The 25,858-nt window shown below is 41.1% G+C and overlaps 1 protein-coding gene and 1 long non-coding RNA gene across 3 annotated transcripts in view; one reads left to right on the forward strand and one right to left on the reverse strand.

The window, feature by feature from the left end:
* stmn3 (stathmin 3) overlaps positions 1-20,488 on the forward strand; it is a 40,518-nt gene extending 20,030 nt beyond the window's left edge. Inside the window, exons 3-5 of the mRNA XM_062979101.1 lie at positions 4,874-5,049; positions 7,834-8,025; positions 11,188-20,488. Coding sequence (XP_062835171.1) covers positions 4,874-5,049; positions 7,834-8,025; positions 11,188-11,247 — 428 coding nt within the window. The 3' untranslated portion in view covers positions 11,248-20,488. The remainder of the gene's footprint in view (positions 1-4,873; positions 5,050-7,833; positions 8,026-11,187) is intronic.
* LOC134298549 (uncharacterized) lies at positions 442-25,623 on the reverse strand. 2 transcript variants are annotated; one of them, XR_010005664.1, is made up of 3 exons: positions 22,191-25,623; positions 2,256-2,346; positions 442-1,977 (listed from the first exon to the last, which is right to left on the reverse strand). It is a non-coding gene; the product is annotated as an uncharacterized LOC134298549 (long non-coding RNA). The 2 variants fall into 2 exon arrangements; XR_010005663.1 differs by having other exon boundaries at positions 22,186-25,623.
* Positions 25,624-25,858: the final 235 nt, after the last annotated feature.

Below are 25,858 nucleotides of genomic sequence, written 5' to 3' on the forward strand. Positions count from 1 at the left end.
ACTCAGAGCAACCCAGTATTATATGGTACTGTAATCAGCAATTTCAGCACTATATTTTGTCCTAGCTGTAGCTTTGAGTCAGTTTCTAGGGCGGCCCCATATACAGTACATTCTAGTAGCCCAGTTGGGAACTTCTTAGTGTATGATCTACTGTAGTTTAATTTATCCTGTCCAATAAAGACCATGGTTGGTGGATCGATGTAATATGGCCCCAAGTACTCTGAACCTGGACCCAGTTAGGATTTCCAGTAACCATGATAGATCCAGAAATGCTTCCCAAGTAATATGCAAAACCAAGGCAGGCTGTTTTACCCACTAGTTGTTTTTCGCTTTATTTGGGGTCTGGTTTAAGTCCTTACAGTGTCTGGCATGGATTTACTATATCTATTGCACTCTAGGCCTGGAAACACCTATGACCACTGCACCACACAAGTCCAGGGATATAAGAAAACAGTTTATTGTAAAACACATAAAAAGCATATTAAAAAGCAGGAATAAGAAAGGAAACTATATAATCCAAAATGGTTTAGCAACACATTGTACGAATAATGTGTTTAGTTATCAGCTTTTGGCTGATAACTAAACAATAATCCAAATGTCTCATAAAGTTCCAGAGATGGTAAGGTCCAGGAACAGCCAGAAATTACAGGTACAGCATAAGTCCATAATTATACAAAAATGCATAATTAGTAAAACTTGAGCAGGAGTACATGAATAGGAACATGAAAACTTCTAGGATTAAAACCCAAAACCAAGGCTTGACTTGACCAAGAACAAGAGAACTCAGGCTTAGCTTCTCACTCCAGTGCAGTGTTGCCTAAACTGACTTTAAGGTAAACAAGTTGTTGTTTAGTAGCCACCCATGAAAGCATTACCTCTCCTGTGAATTTTTCCCCCGGCTTTCCCACATAATCTCTCAGCCCAGCATAATCTATTTTTGGCTCTGATTTGTAAATGAAGACTTTTGTTGATCTCCGTAACTACATGTAATTTCTCCTGGGAACCTTCCTTATCACTCAGCTCTTCACTTAATTCCTTATCTGCTGTTACTACTTCTGGCTCCTCGAACTAGCCTTGAGGCCTTGCACTTTCTGAGCCAGTTTTCTCACAGAGAGAAATATCATTTCCCAAACCTGAATTTCCCAGACTTGAGCCCTCATCACTTTGTGCCACAGGAAAGCCTACAATCCTCTCTAAACCATTAGTGAAACCATCAGCTTTTGGCTGATCTATAACAATATCCAGTTCTGGCTCTGCTGCCACCTAATGCTTTATCCCAAATCCCTGGTGTCCAAGACATTGCTGGCTTTCTTCCAATCACCTTGGATGAAGGCAGTGGCTTGCAAAATCGATTTGGGAGGCTTATCTTTCTCCTATCTCTTACCCACAGACCCAAAGAGAGGTTAGTGGACATTGCTTCCCAAGAGTTTCAAAGTGCTCCAAAGAAAGCTTGTTTTAGCCCCTGTGATAATTATGAAATCAAAACCACATCACATGTAGTTTCCCCCTGTAGTTTTTACTACGCGACAAGGGAGATCTTGCACACCCCATAATGCAGCATTTCCTGAATACCTTGTGGTTTTTCTGCTCCAGTGGTCTGACAAATTGCTCACTTTAAATATGGCAAAATTATAAAAACCTGGCTGTTTTAAACAGATTATCCTTGCCTATCTGATTGAGTATATTACATTTTTAAATCTATAGATTTGACTTAACCTGATTTATTTGTATAACGTCGACCTGAATGCCTCAAGGCTCTGTCTTAAAATGTATTTAACACGCTGCTTTCATGGTCTGCTGACTGTAATAAAGCAACGTGCATGCAGGGAGCCTGGCACACGCTTGGGCTGCAATCTCCCATACTAGTCCACTGGGCCTCCAACTTAACAGGATTCGGCTTTAGTGTGTCGGCCTTCATCCAATGTATTACGGCATCCAGGCTGTGGTCCAGACCTTGCAAAGCCCCAGCTGTCCCTGCTGAAAAGGAGAAGGATGGCTGTCATTAACATACTGATGGCATCTCACCGCAAACTCTTAATAACTTCAACTCCATTCTCCACCCAACCCCACAGTTGAATGGTTTTTACCATCAGGAAGCTTCCCCATCTCCACTAATCTCTTTTCCTGCAATTTGAATCCACTACTCCATTGTGTCCTAGGCTCCTTCTATGCTTCCATATAATCCAGATTATCAAATCAGATATATTATTATTATTATAATATGTATTCATTTATTTATTTATGCCCCACTTTACCTCTGTTGCACTCCAGCACTGGAATACCCTTTCATCCAACACCACACCAAAGTCCAGTAATTCAAAAAAGAATGTTTATTAAAGAAAGTATCTAAAAGGGAAAAGGCAAAATACAAAAGAGTCAGTAAAGATATAAAATGCAATTCTCACAGAAATTAGAGTTCAGTAGCAGTAATCCAAAAAGGCCTGGTTAGTACACAAAACCAAGGAATTCAAAATCATAGAAATAATCCAAAGGTATATCCATGAACATAAAACAGGAACTTCTCCAAGGTAAATTCTCCAAAGATACACAGGCATAAAAAGGAACATGAAACAGGAATCTTGGCAATACATGAACCAAGAACTTAAGAGGAGACCAATCTCCTTTAGCAACGTTGTATCCTCTGAAAGGCCTGAAAACAACCCACTTAATTTAAGCCCTCCAAGGCACTCATGACATCATGCCTCACACATCTGGACCTCAAGGTCTTATCTCGAAGCCTCTGAGAATATCTAGTTTGCTGAGTTTTCACACCCTATGTCCTCAGGTCTAATCTATTCTCCCTTGAAAACTCCTCATCTTCCCAAGGCCTTTTCTCAGGGGAACTGGTACTTTTATTTTTCCCTGTTGCCTGGGAATGAGCTGAAGAATCTAAAACAACAGCCTTGTCTGCCTGCAATTCCCTCCAAACACTCACAGACTCCTCACTTTGAAACCCATCATCCCGCTCATCCTCTGAACATTCAGAAAAATCCTCTGATGCTTGCCAAACTACAACAATCTCTCCTGAAGGAGACTCAAAGCAGCTTAACATAAAAGCATTTTCATACAATTTAAAATATACAAATATCATGCAAACATTAAAACAGAATTGAATATAAACAGTATTTTAAAAATGTACAGTTAAAATCCATTAAAGCATATTCATAGTTAAAAACCATAAAGGCTCCTTCCACACAGCTGTATAAATTCACATTGAAATGGATTACATGGCAGTGTGGACTCAGATAATGCCGTTCAAAGCAGATATTGTGGATTATCTGCCTTGGTATTCTGGGTTATATGGCTGTGTGGGAGGAGCCAGAGTCTACACTGCCATATAATCCAGTTCAAAGCAGATAATCTGGAACACCCTCCCCAGCAACATAAGGCAGATACCAACTCTCCTAGGCTTCAGGAAAGGCCAGGAGAGCCTTCGCACAACTCAGACTTGTGCGCCAGCTGTGCCCGTACCTTGGGAAGTCTGACTTGGCCACGGTGATCCACGCTCTGGTCACATCCCGGCTGGATTACTGCAACGCGCTCTACGTGGGGCTGCCTTTAAAGACGGCCCGGAAGCTCCAATTAGTACAACAGGCGGCAGCCAGATTGTTAACTGGGGCGGCTTACAGGGAGCATACTACTCCCTTGTTAAGCCAGCTCCACTGGTTGCCGATATGCTACCGAGCCCAATTCAAAATGCTGGTCTTGGCCTACAAAGCCCTAAACGGTTCTGGTCCAATTTACCTGTCCGAACATATCTTCCCCTATGAGCCCACAAGAACCTTAAGATCTTCTGGAGAGGCCCTGCTCTCGGTCCCACCCGCCTCACAGGCACGGCGGGTGGGGACGAGAGACAGGGCCTTCTCGGTGGTGGCTCCCCGGCTGTGGAACTCCCTCCCCTGTGACATTCGGCAGGCCCCATCCCTTTTGGGGTTCAGAAAAAAACTGAAGACCTGGCTATGTACGCAGGCATTTGAAGAATAAGCATGTGTTGGCTTCGACGCAGTCTGAATTACGGCTCTGGTATAACGTCTGGTGGATGAATGGCATAAGCACTTTGCATTGTTTTAAACTTTGTATATTGTATTTTATGACTATTTTATGACTGTTTTAACTGTTTTAATCATTTTAGTTTATTGTATATCAGTGTAACAGCATCAATTGCCACTTGTAAGCCGCCCTGAGTCCCCTCGGGTGAGAAGGGCGGGGTATAAATAATTGAAATAAATAAATAAATAAATTAAAGACATGGTTGTGCACGCAAGCTTTTAATGAATGAGAACATGGACTTTACATGACCCGTACGAAGACTTATTGAGGATTCTGGATGAATGGATTTTAATCTTGGACATGCTTGGAATTTTATATAATGTGATTTTATTTTTAATGGCATCTGTTTTATATGAATTGTTGTTTTTACATTGTTTTTAGGCATTGAATTTTTGCCTATTTACTGTAAGCCGCTTTGAGTCCCCTCGGAGAGAAAGGCGGGGTAAAAGTGATGTAAATAAATAAATAATAAATAAATAATCTGGATTTTATATGGCAGTGTAGATGGGGCCTTAGTCTCTAGAGCAGGCGAAGACAAATCTGCAGAAAAAAGCTGGAACTGATTTGTTCGGTGTCAAATTTGTGCATGGTTTATTTGCATTGAAAACAACAGTTTTATGGCCTTTTTGAGCACAGGAATTAATAGTTCTACACTGGGCTATTATTCTCCACACAGTTTCCTCGGCAGAAAATTATCCTGCACTACTCCTGGGAATCGATTTAAACTTTTTCAACAGCTAAAGTTTATAATATTACCAAAAAAATCAGATTGATATTTCCGATGCTATGGTTTCATGTTGGTGCCTGTGCTTCTCCGACACAGATATGGAGGTGAAGCAGCTGGACAAGAGGGCTTCCGGCCAGAGCTTTGAGGTGATCCTGAAGTCCCCTTCGGATCTCTCCCCGGAGAGCCCCGTTCTCTCCTCTCCCCCCAAGAAGAGGGACCTGTCCCTGGAGGAGCTGCAGAAGAGGCTGGAGGCCGCCGAGGAGAGGAGGAAGGTAAGGCAGGCGGTCAGTTGTCCAGGAATGGCCAGCTGGGCAGTCCAAGGCCCACCCTGGCCTGAACCACTGCTAAGGCTAAAGTCTTATGCTGCAGAAGGGGGAAAGAGAGCAGTCACTCTTCCATGGTTTGGAGGACAGTCAGCCCATATTCCCACACCCCTAAATGCACCAGGTTCTGTTTGATCTTGGAAGCTAAGTAGGCTCAGCCCTGGATATTTATTATTTACAGTATTTATACTCCGCCCTTCTCACCCCGAAGGGGACTGAGGGTGGATCACATTGCACATAGGCCCGGGCTGTGGCGCAGGCTGGTGAGCAGCCTGCTGCAACCAGCTGAAACAAATCACTCTGACCAAGAGGTCATGAGTTCAAGGCCAGCTCGGATCCTGTGTTTGTCTTCTTTGTTCTATGTTAAGGCATGGAATGTTTGCCTTATATGTGTAATGTGATCCACCCTGAGTCTCCTTCGGGGTGAGAAGGGCGGAATATAAATACTGTAAATAAATAAATAAACATTCAATCCCATAACATAGAACAGAGACAGACACAGGCATGGGCAGGCCTCGAACTCATGACCGCTTGGTCAGAGTGATTTGTTGCAGCTGGCTGCTAACCAGCCTGCGCCACAGCCCGGCCTAGTACTTGGATAGTACTTGGATACGAGACTGCAACTCATACCTGTTCCTATAGGAAAATCATGGGCAAACTTGGGCTCTCCAAGTGTTTGAGACTTCAACTCCTACAATTTCTAACAGCCAGTAGGTGGTGAGGAATTGTGGGAGTTGAAGTCCAAAATACCTGGAAGGCTCAAGTTTGCCCATGCCTGTCCTATAGGGTATATTTCAGAGCAAAGAACTGGCAAAGCCACTTCTGAGTTCTCATTGACTAAGAAAACCTTATGAAACTGATTAAGAATAGAACATTTCCAAATTCTAGTGAACTGGTCACAAGGTTTTCTTTGCAAGGTTTGATCAGAAGAAATCCCAGTTCTGTGGGGGAAAAAACCCAGGATTCACACAAAAGATCAAGCAGAGTCAATAGGCCACCCATGGACACACTAGCTGGAAAGTAGACAACTATTTCCAAAGTGAGATGTGGCCAAGGCAGCCTTTTGCCTATATTTGAGTGCTCTTTCTGTTTTTTGGAGATTAATTGACTGTCTCTGCTGGGTCCATGGACGTGGAGACTGTGCAGTTTCCTCAGCTGCTTTCTCTGATAGGTCAGCTGCAGGTGGTATCCTAATTCTGTTCTCCAGAGGTTGTCCTTCAACAGGGGTCCCATCTACACTGACCATTTAATGCAGCTTGGAGATAGCATAAAAGTGCAGTGGCAATAGCATTGCAGCTATTTAAACCAAGACAACCAATGTTGGGTGACAGTCTGAAAGGAAGACCTAAATGTATACAGTAGAGTCTCACTTATCCAACATAAATGGGCCGGTAGAACGTTGGATAAGCGAATATGTTGGATAATAAGGAGAGATTAAAGAAAAGCCTATTAAACATTAAATTAGGTTATGATTTTACAAATTAAGCACCAAAACATCATGTTATACAACAAATTTGACAGAAAAAGTAGTTCAATACACAGTAATGCTATGTAGTAATTACTGTATTTACGAATTTAGCACCAGAATATCACGATGTATTGAAAACATTGACTATAAAAATGCATTGGATAATCCAGAATGTTGGATAAGCGAGTGTTGGATAAGTGAGACTCTACTGTATTTATACCAAGACAACCAATGTTGGGTGAAAGTCTGAAAGGAAGACTGAAATGTATTAATAGTGCACTCAAATGTAAACTACATCATAGGGTGAAACAGCCTTGCAGAATACAAATAGCTTTGTAGCTATCTGAAGCACTTTGCTGATGTGCACATGCATATTTTGGTTGCATCTCCCTTGAGGAGATAGGACAGAATATAAACAAAGTCTCATTGTATTATTATTAGTATTTCTCACTGGATGCTGGTACATGGTTTAGTTTTCCACTCACAAATGCTGCAAACTGGACAAACAAACACCACAGTACAAGCAAAGATAGCAGAGTCCATTCACAGCAGAGTATAGCTAATCAGTTTTTTTAGCAGAGTTCAATTATTACTTTTGACCTTCCTGCATACTGTTTAATAAACTCACAGATTCCGTTGTTCATCCAAAACAGGAGGCTTTAATATTCAATAGTTCCACTATTTACATCAGTACAATTCAGGAGTCATCGATCCACAATCAGGCTTGTACTTACAAGATGAGATTCACTTAGCAGTGACATACAGCAAGATAGTCACAGGTACAGAAGGCACACAAAGAGATCACAAAGAGAGGTCATACGAAGACTGAAAGAGTCAGCATTCCAGTCTCCTTTTACAGCCACCTGGTGACGTCTTCACTAAGGGACAAATGAATGATGCAACCTCTAGTCATACATCGCACATGATTATGACTCATACATTTCTACAGTCCCTTCAGGTATTTCATCATACCCTCTCAGTCATTCCCCAGATGTTTGTCACATGTCCATCAGAACTGTATTTTACACATGGATTAAACGCTTAGGCATTTCTAGCCAACAATATTATCATCCCCTGGGCCTCAAACCAGTTCCATAGAGGTCAATCAAACCATCTGCACACCGAAACCAATTTAAGCTATTCTAGCTCAGAAGTGAGCGAAGTTGTCACTGTAGATAGATGTGCCCAGGGAGAGCGGCAGAACTGTTCTCAGATTCAAGTTCTGCGTTTCTATAATGCAATCTGTTCTGCTGGTTTCATTGTAGAGCCAGGAGGCCCAAGTGCTGAAGCAACTGGCGGAGAAGCGAGAGCACGAGCGGGAGGTGCTGCACAAGGCTTTGGAAGAGAACAACAACTTCAGCCGGCTGGCTGAGGAGAAGCTCAACTACAAGATGGAGCTGAGCAAGGAGATCCGCGAAGCTCACCTAGCTGCCTTGAGAGAGCGACTCCGTGAGAAGGCAAGCCCTAGGAATTCACTCCTGTTTAATCCTGGCAGGACACATTCCCAGCGTCACCCATGATATGGCAAACACGCCAGCTCAGTTCCTATCATGGGTGAGGCAGGTAACCACAAGCCAACACTGTTGTGCACTTTCACCAGTTCCCTACAAACTGGTTGCTCTATTAGATGGGACTAAGCAAGTGTCACTTCAAATAATATTCCTTTCTGGATATTGCTGAGTTTTACCACTTATGTAAATATCACCTCCATTCTTTTGGGTGCTGTTCGTCATGGCTTCTTGGCTCTCCAAGATATCAGACAGACCCCTACTTTACCCACCTTCTGTAAGGAACTAAAAACCTGGTGGTTTAGGCAGGTTTTTGACCAAGATTAGTCTCATTACTCATATCAGACCTTGGTATACCATCTATCTCCTGGCCCTAAGATAGATGCGTAAGTTCTTAAAAAGTAAAGGTAAAGGTTTCCCCTGACGTTAAGTCCAGTCATGTCTGACTCTGGGGGTTGGTGCTCATCTCCATTTCTAAGCCGAAGAGCCAGCATTGTCCGTAGACACCTCCAAGGTCATGTGGCCGGCATGACTGCATGGAGCACTGTTACCTTCCCACCTATTGATCTACTCACATTTGCATGTTTTCGAACTGCTAGATTGGCAGAAGCTGGAGCTAACAGCAGGCACTCACTCCGCTCCCCGGGTTTGAACCTGGGACCTTTCGGTCTGCAAGTTCAGCAGCTCAGTGCTTTAACACACTTCACCATCGGGGCTCCTAGGGTTCTTACCTGTCTCTAAAAATGGACTATGCCCTGACTAATGATTACTGCTCCCCTGATTGAAGACACTGATTGTGACTCTCGTTTTAACTGAAATTGTTGTATTTTTAATTGATGCATCATTGTTGTGTTAAGTTTTGTATGATGTTTTGCACCTTTGGAAACCTCCCTGAGTCCCTCTGGGGAGATAGAGCGGTATATAATTAAAGTATTATTATTATTATTATTATTATTATTATTATTATTATTATTTAAAAAAATTAGGAGAGTGCTAAGCTGGTCTCATGGTAATATTAAAGTGCAATAACGCCACATAGCATTTTAAATAGGGAGGAGGAGAAGAAGAGAAAGATAATTTTGCTGGACTTAAATAATATGTCTTGAAATTAAAAAGCAACTCACAAGAGATCCATCATGGACACATTTGATTCTATCTTCGGTATAATGAATGTTAGCTTTTAGGATGCTACAAGGCTATGTAGCATCTTCTAGAGTTCACTGGTCTCTAGAAGATGGAATAGTCTTGTAGCAAGACGTATTCCATACAAAACAAGCAATTACCACCATTTGGACTAGGATTGTGGTTATTAATTGGGTAGTTCACCAAGCCACCTGCAATTAGAATCATAGAATCGTAGAGTTGGAAGAGACCTCATGGGCCATCCAGTCCAACCCCCTGCAAGAAGCAGGAAAATTTCATTCAAAGCACCCCCGACAGATGGCCATCCAGCCTCTGCTTAAAAGCCTCCACCACAGTCTGGGGGAGAGAGTTCCACTACCGAACAGCCCTCACAGTGAGGAAGTTCTTCCTGATGTTGAGGTGGAATCTCCTTTCCTGTAGTTTGAAGCCATTGTTCCGCGTCCTAGTCTGCAGGGCAGCAGAAAACAAGCTTGCTCCCTCCTCCCTATGACTGCCCCTCACATTGTACGTGGCTCATGTCTCCTCTCAGCCTTCTCTTCTGCAGGCTAAACTTACCCAGTTCTTTAAGCCACTCCTCATTGGGCTTGTTCTCCAGACCTTTTATCCTTTTAGTCTCCCTCCTCTGGACGCTTTCCAGCTTGTCAACATCTCCCTTCATCTGCGGTGCCTAAAATTGGACACAGTATTCCAGGTGTGGTCTGACCAAGGCAGAATAGAGGGGGAGCATGACTTCCCTGGATCTAGACGCTATACCCCTATTGATGCAGGCCAAAATCCCATTGGCTTTTTTCGCCGCTGCATCACATTGTAGGCTCATGTTTAACTTGTTGTCCACAAGGACTCCAAGATCTTTTTCACACGTACTGCTGTGAAGCCAGGCATCACCCCCCATTCTGTATCTTTGCATTTCATTTTTTCTGCCTAAGTGAAGTATCTTGCATTTGTCCTTGTTGAACTTCATTTTGTTAATTTCGGCCCATCTCTCCTTCGTCTTTCCATACAGGAAGGATGGGAATCAGTATTGGAGAGATCCATTGTGATCCTAGGTAGATGCCCTGAATCTTCCTCCCCACCAAACCAACAATGCCCTCTATTTTTCCAGCTGAAACACAGACTCAAGACATTTAAAAATAGTTGTTTCCAACATCACTTCTCCCACAGAAGTACCCCTCAGTAGCTACAAAATGTATTGGGAGGGACATAATATTATTTTTGTTGCTCCTTTTGGAGCTGAAAGGGGTGGAATTGAACTTTGGTGCTCTGAGTGTGGCCACTCTTACCATATAGGATTTCCACGACTAATTGTGTTGATGTGGGGCAGAGAGGAATTTTTTTTATAATCTTATCGCTGCCACCGATTGTGGAGATCTCAGGCAGAGGGGAATTTTGTTTTATCTTTCTTTTTTTATTCACTTCAGATGGTAGCATTACTTAGCTCAAAAATATGTGTGACAGAGGCTTGGATAAAAAAAAACAATAACAAGTTAATTTCAGGCACAGAGCTTAGTGGTTACAGTAACTTCTTTAAAGGCACTTAGATAATGGTTGCAAAGATATCAACTGATCACTTTGGATCTAACTGGGATTGCTTCCCCTTACCACTCAGACTCTAAGACTAAACCTAAACAAGTCACCTAACTTGCTTAATAAGACACAACTAGAGTTCTGAGCTTCCCTGGTTTCCCTAACTTGGAACCAGTGTCTTCCCTGTGACTAAAATCACAGACTCAACTGTTTTTTTAAAACATTCCCTCCTTTTTCTCCAAACAGCCGTTGGCTCCGCCCTCGTTACCATGGCAACCTGCCTCAGAATGCTGAGCTGGTTACCATCCCCCACGCACTGGTAACTAAATACCCTTTTAAACATAGCTAAACATGACTTTTTAAAACGAAATTAAACTTAACATCTATAAATCAAAATAAAAACACACTTCTTTACACTAATGTTCTCATTTCTGTGTCTTTCAGGAACTGCATGGAGCTGAGGTGCGCAGGAACAAGGAGCAGCGGGAAGAGATTTCTGGATAAAGGGCTTTTCTATACAACTAGCACCTGCTTCCTAATAACTAACAAACAAATCCCAACACCTTTTTTTTTTAATCTAGACGAGGCGACATCTGATTTCTCCATTGCCATTTCCTTCCCCTTGTCCTCCCTCCTTTCCTCCGGTGTACTCAGCTACATCTCCCTCCCTCTTTCTCTTCCCTCTCTGTCTCCTTAACTTATGGGGTTTCATAGGGACCTCTCAGCAGAATAGCAACTAGTTCACAGACACACTCATTAAATATAGAATCCATAAACCAGCTTCTCTTTGGGCTCTTCTTCAGAAATGAAAAAGGGAATGCTTAATACGAATGCACAATAATTAAGGCGATGCATCGAATGCATTCAGCAGTGTCGTTCTCTATGAACCATTCACTACTCCTGCTATTTGTCCCAAGCCAAGTAACAATGTGGGATCGGACAAAGGGGAATCTTTCCTTGCTGAGAAAGGCTACAGGGACAGTTTCACACATCACACGGTGGGTTTTTCTTTTAAGGCATACATCTATGTTTTTGAAGTGCAAAAAGAGAGCAATGGTTATATTTGCAGGCAAGCGTTTTGTCCGCACCCAGTCAAACGAGGATTTGGCTGAGACTCTCTGATGACTGTAGTTTCAGGGGTATATTTAGGTTGACTACCTTGCTATGAACACAAGGAGGTTTGTGGCTTTCTGGAGAACCAGAAAAGCAGGTGGGATGATGGATGAATTTGGTTAGAAAGTGTCTCTTATATTAGTGTTGGTTGTAGGTTGGCTGGTTTGGAGGTGATGGTGAATTCCCTTAGCAGCCCAGAGCTAGGAGAAATACACAAAGGAAAAGCACAGCAGACAACATTTGCTACCCTGCCTTGTTTAGTCTCAGATCTAATCATCCCGGCATGAGATTTTATTTTCAGAAGATAACTCTTCAGGGTTATTGGCTAAAACAGAATCAGGCATGTGATCAAACCCAGATTCCATATTAAACAAAATGTATCATTTCTGGCCTCAACTTTTTATTTGTTTTGCCACTCATATCAGAAAAAGTTGTATGGCTTCACAATGACAAAAACCATTGTGAGATTTTAGTTCAATAATGCCAGTTGCAGTTATCAACAGCATCTTCCCTCAAAAGCTGGAAGGAACTTGACAGAGGTGTTTCAGGAGTTGCATCTGAGTGATAGTCCTAGGACTTACTTTCTTTCCGTTTGTTGAACTCTTTAACCGTCTCTGATAGTTCCCATAATGAAAGAGAGGTATGTCTGTTTTGTGAAGATCCAAAGATGTAAGTCCAAAAGCAATGAAAAATTGGACCAACAGTCGTTCCTCCCAGAAATTGGTTGTGGGGTCAGCTTTGTGGATCGCTGGCAGTGGCGATCAGAGCAGAATCCTTGACTGGTTGAAAACTGTTTGAGCCAATGTACTGTTTATTTTATTAAATTTAATTTGAAATGTATTCCCCTTTAAATGTCGAACTACATGCATGGCACCATCTTCTGTGATCCTAAAAAATAAAATAATAAAAATTACAGCAAAACAGGGTGTGTTCACAAAAGTAGGAAATTGGAATGGTTTAGTGCACTGATCAGAAAGCAAACAAAACAATGGCATGAACTGTAAAAATGAAGCCTGCCATTGTTTCTAAGACCAAACTATTTCAAGAGAACCAACAAAAAGAATATCAGTTGTGGATATTATTGTTGATATGTGCTTTTAAGCTATAGTATAATGACCCTATCATTGAGTTTTCTTGGCTTGGGAAGAGTTGGCTTTGCATCTGTCCAAGGCAAAGACAGAATGACTTACTTGCCCATGGGTTTCTATGGCTGAGTGGGGATTTGATTACTTATATCACACAGTTTTCATTCACAATATAAATTCCATTTTATAAACTGAAGAGATTTCAATATTTCTACATTTCAATATTTCTATATAAGATTGCAACAGTAGATTGCTGTGAGTCTTTCGGGCTGTATGACCATGTTCCAGACCATGTTCTAGAATATGGTCATACAGCCCAAAAGACTCACAGCAACCCAGTGATTTCGTCCATGAAAGTCTTCGACAATAGATTGCTACAGTAGTTTGAAAAAGAATATCACCAACAACAACAAAAACTCAAACACAGGTCAGATTCCACTTCAGTTTTTTCAGTACCTCTATTTCCGATGCAATAAAAAGATCTTAAACAATACATATACATTTAGTCCCTACTCCCAATTAAAAAGAAGCCAGAGTCAGGAAAGGATCTTCCTTCTGCTTCTGTACTTACTTCAGAAAAACACAGCTATTTGGAAATACAGTAGAGTCTCACATATCCAACATAAACGGGCTGGCAGAACGTTGGATAAGCAAATATGTTGGATAATAAGGAGGGATTAAGGAAAAGCCTATTAAACATCAAATTAGATTATGATTTTACAAATTAAGCATCAAAACATCATGTTATACAACAAATTTGACAGAAAAAGTAGTTCAATACACAGTAATGCTATGTAGTAATTACTGTATTTATGAATTTAGCACCAAAATATCACGATGTATTGTAAACATTGACTACAAAAATGTGTTGGATAATCCAGAACGTTGGATAAGCGAGTGTTGGATAAGTGAAACTCTACTGTAGGTATTCCATTCCCAACTGTCCTTTGTGGTGCATGTATTCTGACATTTAAACTCACAAACTTTTTGTTTTAACTCCAGCCATTAGAAGTTCCAGCTCAGAAATAATGTGACTTCTTTCTTTGGCCTATAGTTCAATCAGAGTTGTAGGGCAGGTAAATAACAATTGTCAATCACTGGGGATGCAGAACAGTGAGGACATTAGAAGACAATATTACAAACTGTCTTGCCTGTCATATATAGCAGATGAACGCTGGTTATAATAAATAACTAGGTCTTGTATGGGGAGTAGAGAGTCCCCATACTATTGGTTTCTGTACTCTAGACATGGTAACATAAAAGTAGGTTCTGTTGAGTTTGAGAGGGATTACATCTGTGTGTGTTTATGTGTGCATAGAACTGCATCTCAGCATTCATGGTTGAAGGATAGGGTTTGGGTGTTAGTTTCACAGAAGAGACAACAAGACACTTAAAACAGCAATGTAGAGAGCAGATCCCTTTTAGAGTCTGTCTGTGCCTTCAAGTCATTTGTTGAGTTATGGCAACACCATGAATTTCATAGGGTTTTCTTAGGCAAGGGATACTCAGAAGTGGTTTTGCCAGTTTGTCCCTCTGAATTATAGCCTATGGCATCTGGTATAGATTGGCAGACTCTCATGCAAGTACTAACTAGGGTTGACCCTGCTTTCCTTCCATTCTTTTACAAAAAAAAGAGAGAGAGAGAGACAGGAGTAAATATATGGCAGAATCAACTGGTATTCACTCCACTTTGGATCAAGGATGCAGGTTAGCCTGACTGGTGGGTTTTAGGCGAAACCGTGACACCTCCTGGATCTGTAATTTCCCACTAAGCACTACTTAGTCAATTATATTTCACAATTTAACATCCAGTGGTCCTGCATAGGAAATTATAGTAAGACCCTTGTATGGTCAACTCTTGACTGATGGTAGGTTTCTTTCCTAGCTTTACTTTGAGATCCCTAGGATTTCCTGATGGTTTTCCATCCAAGTAATAAGTAGTCTCAACCTTCCTTTGTTGTAAGTCAAAAGAGATTGGCTATGTTCTGGAGGGTATGATGGTGAAATCCCTCAGAGCTCAGGAGAACTCTGTGGTGAGCTACCTATGATATATCTGTGGCTCATCTTCTTAGCTTTGTAGAGGGAAAGGATTCGAGAAGTGCAGAGTGCAAAGGTGGTGGGACCACTGCTTTCTTAGTTGATGTATCAGACCTTTTAGATGTAGAATAGTATCAGTTGGACTCAGCAACATTTCCTGTCTTACTACGTTTTCAGTCCTAATAATAAGTCACCAAGCCCATCAACACCTATGAGGCTACTACTTAAGGAATCCTTTGTGCTCCACTATGATAACTGTGCTAATAACTAAGACGGTCAGAAGAATATCTGTAGTCTAGCAACTTAGCACAGAATGTTTCCATTGCCTTGAGAACTCTTCAAATTTTGGTCATGCTTCCCCATCATGCTATTTTGGCTATTATTATGCTGACTAACAGAGAACTGTGGAAGCCCTGGGTATTGGAAAATTTTATTTCTCAGATATCCCTCTCATTAATCAGGAGATTGCAGTATAAATCTATTGTCTACGATAATCATCTAGTCACTATTCCCTTTTTAAGATAGGTATTGGAAGGTTGAAAGACAATTATTGACCCAGGAAGTCCTTGTTTAAGTTGACTTAATTATATCCAACCTATATTGGGCGTAGGTCCACCTTGGTTTTGTTTGATCTCTAACAGGGACAGTGCCTAAATTTTGGATCACCAAAATGTATTCTGCTGTCAGTCTCCAAAGATATATGAATCTTGAGTAGGTTTTACCTCACATAGATCTGGTATCTTTCCCTGTCTCTTGCAGTTCTTAAATCTACCATGATTCTGATCTTTGCGGTCATGCCTTCTCATGCCCCAGGGTAAGGGATTTATGACATAGGGACCCATCTTGCAAGGCTTTATGTTGACACTTTGTGGATGCTCTCACCATCACCCCCAACCCTCTCCTCTATATTTTGTGCCTACTTTGGTAGTAAGAGGGTTTTTGTATGTGTGCAAACTGCTTTAGTACTCTTTGGGATTCAGGGCTGCCTCACCTAAAAGACAAAACAGAGCATTTAAGGGGGTTGTTTAAGAGAAGGTGGCCATGTCAGAATAATGGTTTCCTGTTAACCTTTTAGATTCAACTGGCAGTAAAAATGTATGTTTTCTGGAATTAAAATAGTCTTGGGTTACAGGGCAGGAGAGTAAATGTTGTGCAAAAAGCGGAAAGCTCAAAGAATTATTTTCAGGAAGTGTTTCTAGATGGATCAGGGAAGCAGATGAATACACAACCAGTTGGCCTAGTGAAGATGCAGACAAAAATTTACTGGAAGTCAGGTGGCATCTTTCCCGGTATGGATTCTGCCTTCCACTTAAATAGATGCAAGAGCATTAGGAAAAAGCTTTGTATCCAAAGAGAAGGGCCACCATGGAACACAGAAATATTTGATGTGATTTCAAGGAAGGTGGAACAGGTCAAAGAGTCCATCAGGGTTGTGATAAAGTCATAGGTCACGAAAGACAGATCGGGTTTGAATTCGGATGTAGCCGTTTCTAGATAGCCACCATCTTAGATAATAATCACCCTGTGTATAATGCAGAACCATCTCATCCATACTATAGTAATGATAACGTTTTAAAATGTTTAAATAAAATTATTTAAGGAAATTTTAAAGGAGAAAAAAAATAGAGTTTGTGTGTGTACGAAATGGAAGCGGTCACCGGTGCTCCCGTCCTTTGGCGGAACCTCTAAAAAACGACTGCAAGATGTTAACAATGTCTTTACTTGCTGTGGTGCTGGGTGTTTGCTCGGTGTGTAATTCAGACTTTTTGCTGTACTTTCTGTTTCATTTTTTAATATGGTGACAATGACTGATGATGATGCTCATGGTGACGACAGCTGGAAATGTTATGCTAAAGAGCACAGGCTCAAACACTCAATTCCTTCCAGTAGTTATCCATAGTGAGATGGGAAGCATTTTTAGAGTCAAGCAGAAGTTAAGGCAGAAAGTACTAAGACTAGTTCTCGGTGAGGTGAAGGAACTTGAATATGAGCTATACCACTTGAGGTGCAGATAAGGGTAAATGCTCCTATGTTTGAATTATGCTCTGTACAAAGCCAGTCTCTGCTTTGGACATTTCAAATCAGAAAATTGGATTCAATCTGAATATTGAGACCTCATTGAGGCCCATTCCTTGCTGGAGCAGTTGAGAAGTTGCACTTGAAAAGAGAACCAGAGATATTAGGGAGTAATCCAGATCCAAAAATAAACAAAGTCAGGAGAAATCAAGTTGGAAATTAGAAAGATAAGAGGATCAGGGACAGTTGCGTGGGGAAAATTCCACAAGAAGCTGATACTTGCATCTTAAGAACTGGATAGTGCAGACTGGCCTTTATAACAGTAGAAAAGGCAAAGGTGAGCTTCCATTATACAATGGTATCTTACTCTCTGTAGAGGCTTCCTTCCATTTCCTAACCCTGTTGTCACCAATCTTGTCTTCTATGGCTGCTTCAGCCTAGTTCTCTCTCGTCAGTTCAAATCTGTATATTGAATGAGGCCCCATTGGCCTTGATTTTGTGCCATCAGCTCAGAGATGGCACTGGAAGATGATGCACCTCTAAACTTTCTCAAGAGTCAGTTCCATTGGGCATTGTGGGGCTGGTTCTTATAATCCATAATAATGGAGAACCTGTGCAACATTTGGAGGGGGCATTGGTTTCCCACATCTGCTCTATGTAAAGACTGGTATTTGAGCAAGGTGAGCCAGCTTCTTTGCAACCATTGTTTTGGATGGCATAGACATTCTGTGATGTTAGATCCAAGATGATTGGTGCTAAATTTTCCCAAACTAGAACCTCTTCCAGATGATTTGGGCTCCCATGATCCTTGGCCACTGCCCATCTGATGGAAGTTCTAGTCCAAAATATTTGGAAGGCACCATTTTGGGGAGGCTGGCCTATGCACATACAAATGGTTGTTCTGTCATGTGTCAAATTATGAACTTGGTTGTATGTATGGACTGGACCTTAGGCAACCTTTGGTGCTCATTTTGAAATGAAGACTCAAATATTTATTCCCATCACCTTGTCAGTGTATTCAAGAAAGGATTCGCTCAGGGTGTGCTGATGGTATCAGGTAAAGAAATAGGCATGTTCACAGGTGGAAGTCTGCACCAGTTGTGACATTACTGATGTTATAAGATGGGCAAAAGCAATTCTTTGGAGCTGTATAATCAAGTGTATCAGAGAAGTCAAGGAACGAGTTTGTCTAGTGACAATGGGTGTGTCATGAATATACTGCTGTGTTTTAAAATACTGTTGGATTTCATCTGAATTGAAATGTATGCTGCTTACTTGTGGAGCAAGGAAAGCAGGGGAGAAGGGGTATGAATAAAATAGTCCATACTTATAGCAAACTTAGTTCTCTGGATGGTGTCCTTTATGTGGCCAAAACAGCACCACCCACACTTAAAAGGGTGGGATCTGCAAGTGCGGGGGAACAAAAAGGTTTGCAAAAGTACACAAAATATTTAGGGGAAGGGAAATCCTAAAGGGCAGGGTGAGAAGAATCCCCAAAACAGTCCACTGAGAAGCGATCACATCTTTCTCAGCTAACAAATACCATTTTCTGGGAAGAAACGGAGGGGGAGAATAAAGAATGGCACAAATGGCACAGGAACAGGCTATTTTGGTCCCCCTTCCTTGCACCTTCCACTGGTGTCATTTCTTGAGTCAGGACTGGATTCCTCTCCATGCCTGTCTGCATAGACATCGTCTTCAAATAGCCTTCATGTTCCTGCTGGTGTACCTGCTGCTTTGATTGTTATGAATCAAATTATCTGTCACAGGAAATGCCAAACAGGACCTGTTTTTCTTGTAATTTGTTGTAGGCACAAAAGAGAAGACATAAACAATACTTAGGGACCTGAAGGTAGTTCTGCACATTTGCTAAATTTAGTTCCCAAGTTCCCATTTTCAAATTGGAAAGGGCTGTTTTGAGCCAATAGGAGATGAATTCTAGTTAAAACTTCTGTATTATTAGCAGTGCCAAACAAAGGGATTTGTGGCTCAGAAACTATCCCACTTATTTAAGAGCAACAGTCAGTGGCAAAAGGATTTGAATTTTTGCTGCAATGCCCTATCTTTCTTTTAAAAACATTTTATATGCCCTGCATCAATAGAAAATCTCACTTTTAATTAATGTATTTTTAAAATTATCATTTTCTGCTGCAATACGGTGCTTATTCCCAAATACATGTCGGCAGCAGAAGCAAACCCCTTTCTTCCTGCAGTCATGATGGTGCTATAAGTACATTCAAAATGCAAAGCTGAAGGTGCTCAGCTACTACTATTTTTAAAATGGGGGTCAACAAAGGTTTTTGGGTTTCTTCTGCCCTCTGAACGTATCAAGAATGTAGTGTGTAGGCCAGGAAATGACGAGGAATGGAGCATGATGTGGACCATGTCAGTTTTGTGTTTCACACCCAATTACAACATGACTGTTGAAAAGAGGGGTTTGTGAGTGTGTGTACTCAAGTATAAGGCCACGGAGACATTTTGTTTCATGCACTCCCAAGAATTGTAATCTTGAACACTCTCTCCCAATGGAAAATGGCTACTACCCATGAGTATTCAAGACTTGTAGGATGACTCCTGATAATACTTTAATGTTCACTGCTCAGTATTGTTCTTGGTTGCTTGACCCAACTGGCTCTACGCTACATATCTAGCTGTTGCCACTTCCCAGTTAGCACAAGCAAATAATCACGAAAGACCAAAACCACTCCTGTATTTTGAAAAGCCATTGAGATCAGAGGTGAAAAATGGTTTGTGATGCAATCAAGTCATTAATAAATTGCCCAAGCTTTGTTGTTCATTTGTCAACATTTTGGAATTTGCAATCCAAACAATTGCATGGAAAAAATTGACTGGCGGGTGCTGGAAAGAATAGTGATTTATACAAGGGTTTCCAAGAATGCTGGAGTTTATTGCAGCAGGTATGTGGATAAGTTCCCACTGGGGTCCTCCATTATTACTTCTTGGAAATAAGCCCGATGTTAAAACCAAAAGGAACAAAGAACCAACTTGGTTAGAACTTAGCTGTGCATCTTCCAGTTTCCTCATGTGTATAAGATACTTTCTCCTTCATGGGAGCCTTTTAAGTGTTCCCACATGAGAAGCATTTTATTAGCATCTTAACAGGGCCTCCCTGTTAAAAGAGGGCTGTATTTAAGGAAAAGTGTCCAAATGCCTGTGCAAAAGCTGTACCAACATATATGGATCCCCCTCCTCCTCTTCACTCCTGACAGTCTGGTTGAATGCTGTTGGCCTTGCACAAAATTTACTCTTAGGATGCCGGGTGTGTATTCTTTTTGTCCTTTCCAAATCGGCAGAACAGTAAGGAAGTGTAATGGTGTCATGAATGGATTTTTCGCACTCTTAAAATAAGAGCCTCATCTGATTCTTTTACAATTTACCACATGCATTTCATTGTCAACTTGAGGTTGTTGTTGTGCAAAAGAAGTGATTAATGAGGATTAAAAAAAAAGAAATAAACTTGGTATGAAACCACAGTTCTCCTTTTTAAAAAATTATTAATGCATCTAACAACATGCGTGTTTGTCTGTTTGTCAAGTGCCCAAAAGACAGCTGTTGTGGGTCTAAGGAAGGGAATTCTCCCTACTTGTGGATTCCCCGTTCTTTCAAAAAAACATTCCACTGATTACAATACACTTGGGCCGAAAAAAATAAAGTGAAACGGGTAGTTCCTCACACCAATCTCTTAGACTGAAGGATTCCAGATAGTTGTCACTTGTCAGTTAATTCTGGATGTCTGGGGTCATCTTTATCAACTTCTAGTCACCCAAGTTATGGCAATGATTATCAAACAGATCAAATTAACACTTCCGTATTTTCAAGTCTTGGTGTTCCAAGATATTTAAGTGGGAAGAAGCAGTCTCTTTTGGTATTAGTTTAAAACATTGCCTAAAATAAATAGCAAAGTATTCACGCCAGATGAGCATTGTTTGGGAACTTCAGCTTAGTTTTGTCCATAATGTTATATGTAAAGTATTATTTCGTTATGTTGCATATAAGGTATCTTATATGAGTCACACAGCCATCACATCATATTCATCAGGATATTCATGGAGACTTTATCTCTGTTTATCTCTTTAACAGGCTTGGCAACAAATAATTTAAAAAACGTTTATTCGTTAGGGTTCTCTTCAATGCCATATAATCATATGAGACCCAAATAAATACCAAATGCAAAATGTATAAACACATTTTCTTTGTTCCTAATAAGGTTTAGGTACATGTTCCTAAACCAGGCATGAGTAAACTTCAGCCCTCCAGGTGTTTTGGACTTCAATTCCCACAATTCCTAACATCCAGTAGGCTGTTAGGAATTGTGGGAGTTGAAGTCCAAAACACCTGGAGGGCTAAAGTTTGTCCATGCCTGTCCTAAACCCGTATTTTTAGTTCCAGAATACCACTAGGTTTCCAGATGCCCAAAATATCTTAAACAATTTCATTTCATCCATTCAACCTGCATTTCTTTTTCTAAATTGTAGAAAGCTTTGTCATTATCACTGCATGCTGGATGTTTCTACACTACTTGCCTATTGCCGGGAACTGTCAATTTCTCCACTATTTGGCAAGAAGTATTCATGTACCAGCCAGATAATTATTCCATTTTGGCAACACTTTTTGCTGTTTTCCCCAACACGTTTAGTAACATAAACTGAATGGTTTGGGAGAAACATTTCCTTCTATAATGTCTTTTGCAAAAATTTATATTAGAATTGTTGAATTGCTTTGCAGTTCCACCACATGTGAATTGGAAGCATTACAGCAGAAACATCAATTAGATTTTCTTTTGTATACAACACAGCATAATAAGTATGCATGATACGTTCTTTTCTTAAGAGAGATCTGTTTTGCAATCAAAGCCTTCCCTGCAGATAACCATCCAGCCTCTACTTAAAAACCTCCAGAGAACGATTCACCAGATTTCCAGACAGAGCACTCCACTGCCAAACAGTTACCATAGGGAAGTTCTTCCTAATATTTAGGTGGATTTTTTTCCTTGCAATGTGAATCCATGGCTCAATTGTATCCTAGTCTCCACGAAAACAAATAGCAAATTAATTCTTGTGAATTCAGATACAATAAGCACATTGGTGATTGAAGGGCACAGAAAGGAATTTATTTGCAATTTATGTTTACAGTGGGGCAAATAAAGATGTAAACAGAAAAAAAGACATACAATACCCAGTCTGGCTGATGCATGAAGTACAGTTGCTGGTCTATGCTTGCATCAAGGCTCTTCAACAAACAAGATAAACTCCCTCCCTCTTATGCATCAGCCATATGTCCTGGGTAATTTCCCACCAGGTGCCTCTAGTGAACCTAGGCTGAGCTGGATTCTTGCCTTAAAGTCAGAGGCCAGTCTGATAACATCCTCCAGCAAAGATTTATAGCAATTCGGGATTCAACCAAAACATTCAGGCACCATATCAGACTCCTTGATATTCAAGAATATTTTCCCCTACAACAAGCTTACCCCTTTCTCCTTAATGTGTCCTCTTTTCAAACATCTATCAAAGGTTTTACCCATCACCCACTTGCTTCTGGGACCCTGTGATATTATGTCCATCTTTTGAAAAATAATAAGCAAATCTCCTGGGCTAACCTAGAACTATATCGTGCGATGTTCCCTGCAACTATATCGTGTGAGGATCTGTGACTAAGAGATCCATATAACTTACATTTCATACAAAACCATCTGAACCACCTACTGGAGACCAGACCAAGTTACATAAGGCCCGACATCTCCTCCATCTCATCTACCCATCACCCACTTGCTTCCGGGACCCCTGTGATATTATGTCCATCTTTTGAAAAATAATAAGCAAACCTCTTAGGCCAACCTGGAACAATATTGTGTGATGTTCCTGACTGTGAGGATTTGTGACTAAGAGACACGTATAACTTACATTTCATACAAAACCATCTTGACCGCCTACTAGAGACCAGGCCAAGTTACATAAGGCCTGACATCTCCTCCATCTGGGTGAGGAAGATTTCCCATTCTGCCTCCCCATCACACTCTTAAGTGGAAACTTAAGAGTTGGTAATACATTCATCTTACATTCATCACAAGGTCAGTGTTACTTTTTTGTTTTTAATGAGAAGAGACAACAATATCCAAACACCAAGAGATTTTGCCCAGCCCAAAGCCCTTTACATTAAGGAGCCTGACACCAGTTTAAAACCATTTCTTTCCATGGGATCCTATGGTTCTACATCAAAGCCCAGAGGATACAAGAGATAGTGATCCAGGTTAAAACTATTGCTGATGGTTGGGCAATGAAAACAGGATGGGAAACTGTGATGGTTTCCATCCCACCTGTTTTTCAGTTGTAAAGATTTGAATTAAGTGTGATAAGAAGTAGGACCTCTGAACACGATTGCTGGCCCATGATCAGTGTTTGCTCCTTTCAGGACATTTCTGCCTCTTTTCAACCCTGTAACATGTGATGATCTCCATGCTAGAAAATAAGCTGAAGAGTCCTATCGGCGGAAAATTTCTCAATGTGATGAGGTTGATTGTGGAGTTTCCTCCTTTCAAGACACTTCTGCCTCTTTTCAACCAAGGAGGGCTATGCATGACTGCCAGAAGTAATTTTAACTTGTGTGGTGAGCTCTGTGCCTCTCCATGCTTGAAAAGAGGCTGAAGTGTCCTATGTTGGAGAAATTTATCAATGTGAGGAGGAGGTTAGAACTGGGAGTTCCCACAAGGGCCATCTAATCCAATGCCCTGCCAGACGGTAACACACAACTCAAGCACTCCCGAAAGGAAACCCAAACTGGAATACTGTGTCCAGTTCTGGGCACAATTCAAGAAGGAGATGGACAAGCTGAAACGTGTCCTGAGGGACCAGGGGATGTTTAGCTTGGAGAAGAGAAAGCTGAGGAGGACACGAGGGCCATGTTTAAATATTTGAAAGGATGTCATATTGAAGACAGAGCCAGCTTAGTTTTCTGATTCTCCAGAGACTAAAAATCTTATCATATTGAGAAATTTCCCCGTCGTAGGACACTTCAGTCTCTTTTCAAGCACGGAGAGGCACGGAGCTCATCACATGTGTTAAACTACTTCCGGTCATCATGCACAGACCTCTGTGGTTGAAAAGAGACAAAAGTGTCTTGAAAGGAGGGAACTCTGCACATGGGCCAGCAATCCTGTTCAGAGCTCCTTCCTCTCATTGTGTTTTACTCTCATGTTTACTATTGAAAAACAGGTGGGATGGGAACCATCAAGTTTCATGTCTTGTTTCATTGCAGACTCGTCTCCTACGGGGCTTTGATGCAGAACCATAGGATCCCATGGAAAGCAATGGTTTTAAACTGGTGCCAGTCTCCTTTACTATAAGGGGCTTTGGGCAGGGCAAGGGATCTCTTGGCTTTCGGATATTGTTGTCTTTCCTGATTAAAAACAAAAAAGTAATACTGACCTTGTGATGGATGTATGAATGTATTGCCAGCTCTTAGGTTTCCACATGTGAGTGTGATGGGGAGGTAGAACTCCAAAGGGACTGCTGAGGATTAAAGAGGACTGATTCTCTATTATTATTATTATTAAACTTTATTTGTACCCCACTAGCATCTCCCGAAGGACTCGATGCGGCTTACAAAGGCCAAGGCCTCAACACACAATGTAGCAATACAAAACAAAAGGCAAATTAAAACAATTAAAACAGTATAAACCACAAGCAATAACAATACGCTAGAACACAATAGAACTGGGCCGGGCCAGAGTAATGGGTACAAGATTAAAAGTGCTGATGTGACAGGTGATATATAAGGCTTATAGGGCAAGTGCAGAGTGCGATATGCGATCTTAGTTCTAATAAAGTGCTTATGGGACTTGGTATTGGAGATTTCCTATTAATCTGGGAAGGCACATTGGAACAGCCAGGTCTTCAAATTCTTTCTGAAGACTGCCAATGTAGGGGCCTGTCTGAGATCCTTGGGGAGGGTGTTCCAGAGTCTCTACTCTTAAAGGGACGGTCACCCATGCTTTCCTGTCTCAATGTGATGAGGTGGTAAGACTTGGAGCAATGGGTTCATGCAAGAGGTTCTACTGAAACATTAGGAAAATCTCCCTAACAATATGAGCTGTTTGGCATGGAATATAATGCCTTGGAATGTGGCAGTCTCCTTCTCTGGGGTTTTCAAGAAGAAGCTAGAGGGCTTGGCTTATTGTGTGTTCCTGCACTAATATTATTATGTTCCCCTTTCCCCTGCCTGCACATCATCTATCTTTCTAGTTTTCCAATATACCTCACAACCTCTGAGGATGCCTGCCACAGATTTGAGCGAAACGTCAGGAGAGAATGCTTCTGGAACATGGCCATATAGCCTGGAAAACTCACAGTAACCCAGTGATTCCGGCCATAAAAACCTTCGACAATGCATTATTACAGTAGAGTCTCACTTACCCAATGTTCTGGATTATCCAATGCATTTCTGTAGTCAATGTTTTCAATATATAATGATATTTTGGTGCTAAATTCGTAAATACAGTAATTATAACATAACATTACTGTGTATTGAACTGCTTTTCTGTCAAATTTGTTGTAAAACATGCTGTTTTGGTGCTTAATTTGTAAAATCATAACCTAATTTGACGTTTAATAGACTTTTCCTTAATCCCTCCTTATTATCCAAGATATTCGCTTATCCAAGCTTCTGCCGGCCCGTTTAGCTTGGATAAGTGAGACTCTACTGTATGTTTAATATTATATTAATATCATTATTATTACTGTCATAGAGATTTTATTCTTCCTCCTCCTCTGCTGCGCGCGCCCCCTAGTGGCCTCTCCCTGCTTGCCTCATACGCGGGTCTTGTTATCCTTGCCTTCCTCCTCCGCGCA

Source organism: Anolis carolinensis, chromosome 4 (genome assembly GCF_035594765.1).
Source record: "Anolis carolinensis isolate JA03-04 chromosome 4, rAnoCar3.1.pri, whole genome shotgun sequence".
NCBI classification, from domain to species: domain Eukaryota; kingdom Metazoa; phylum Chordata; class Lepidosauria; order Squamata; family Dactyloidae; genus Anolis; species Anolis carolinensis.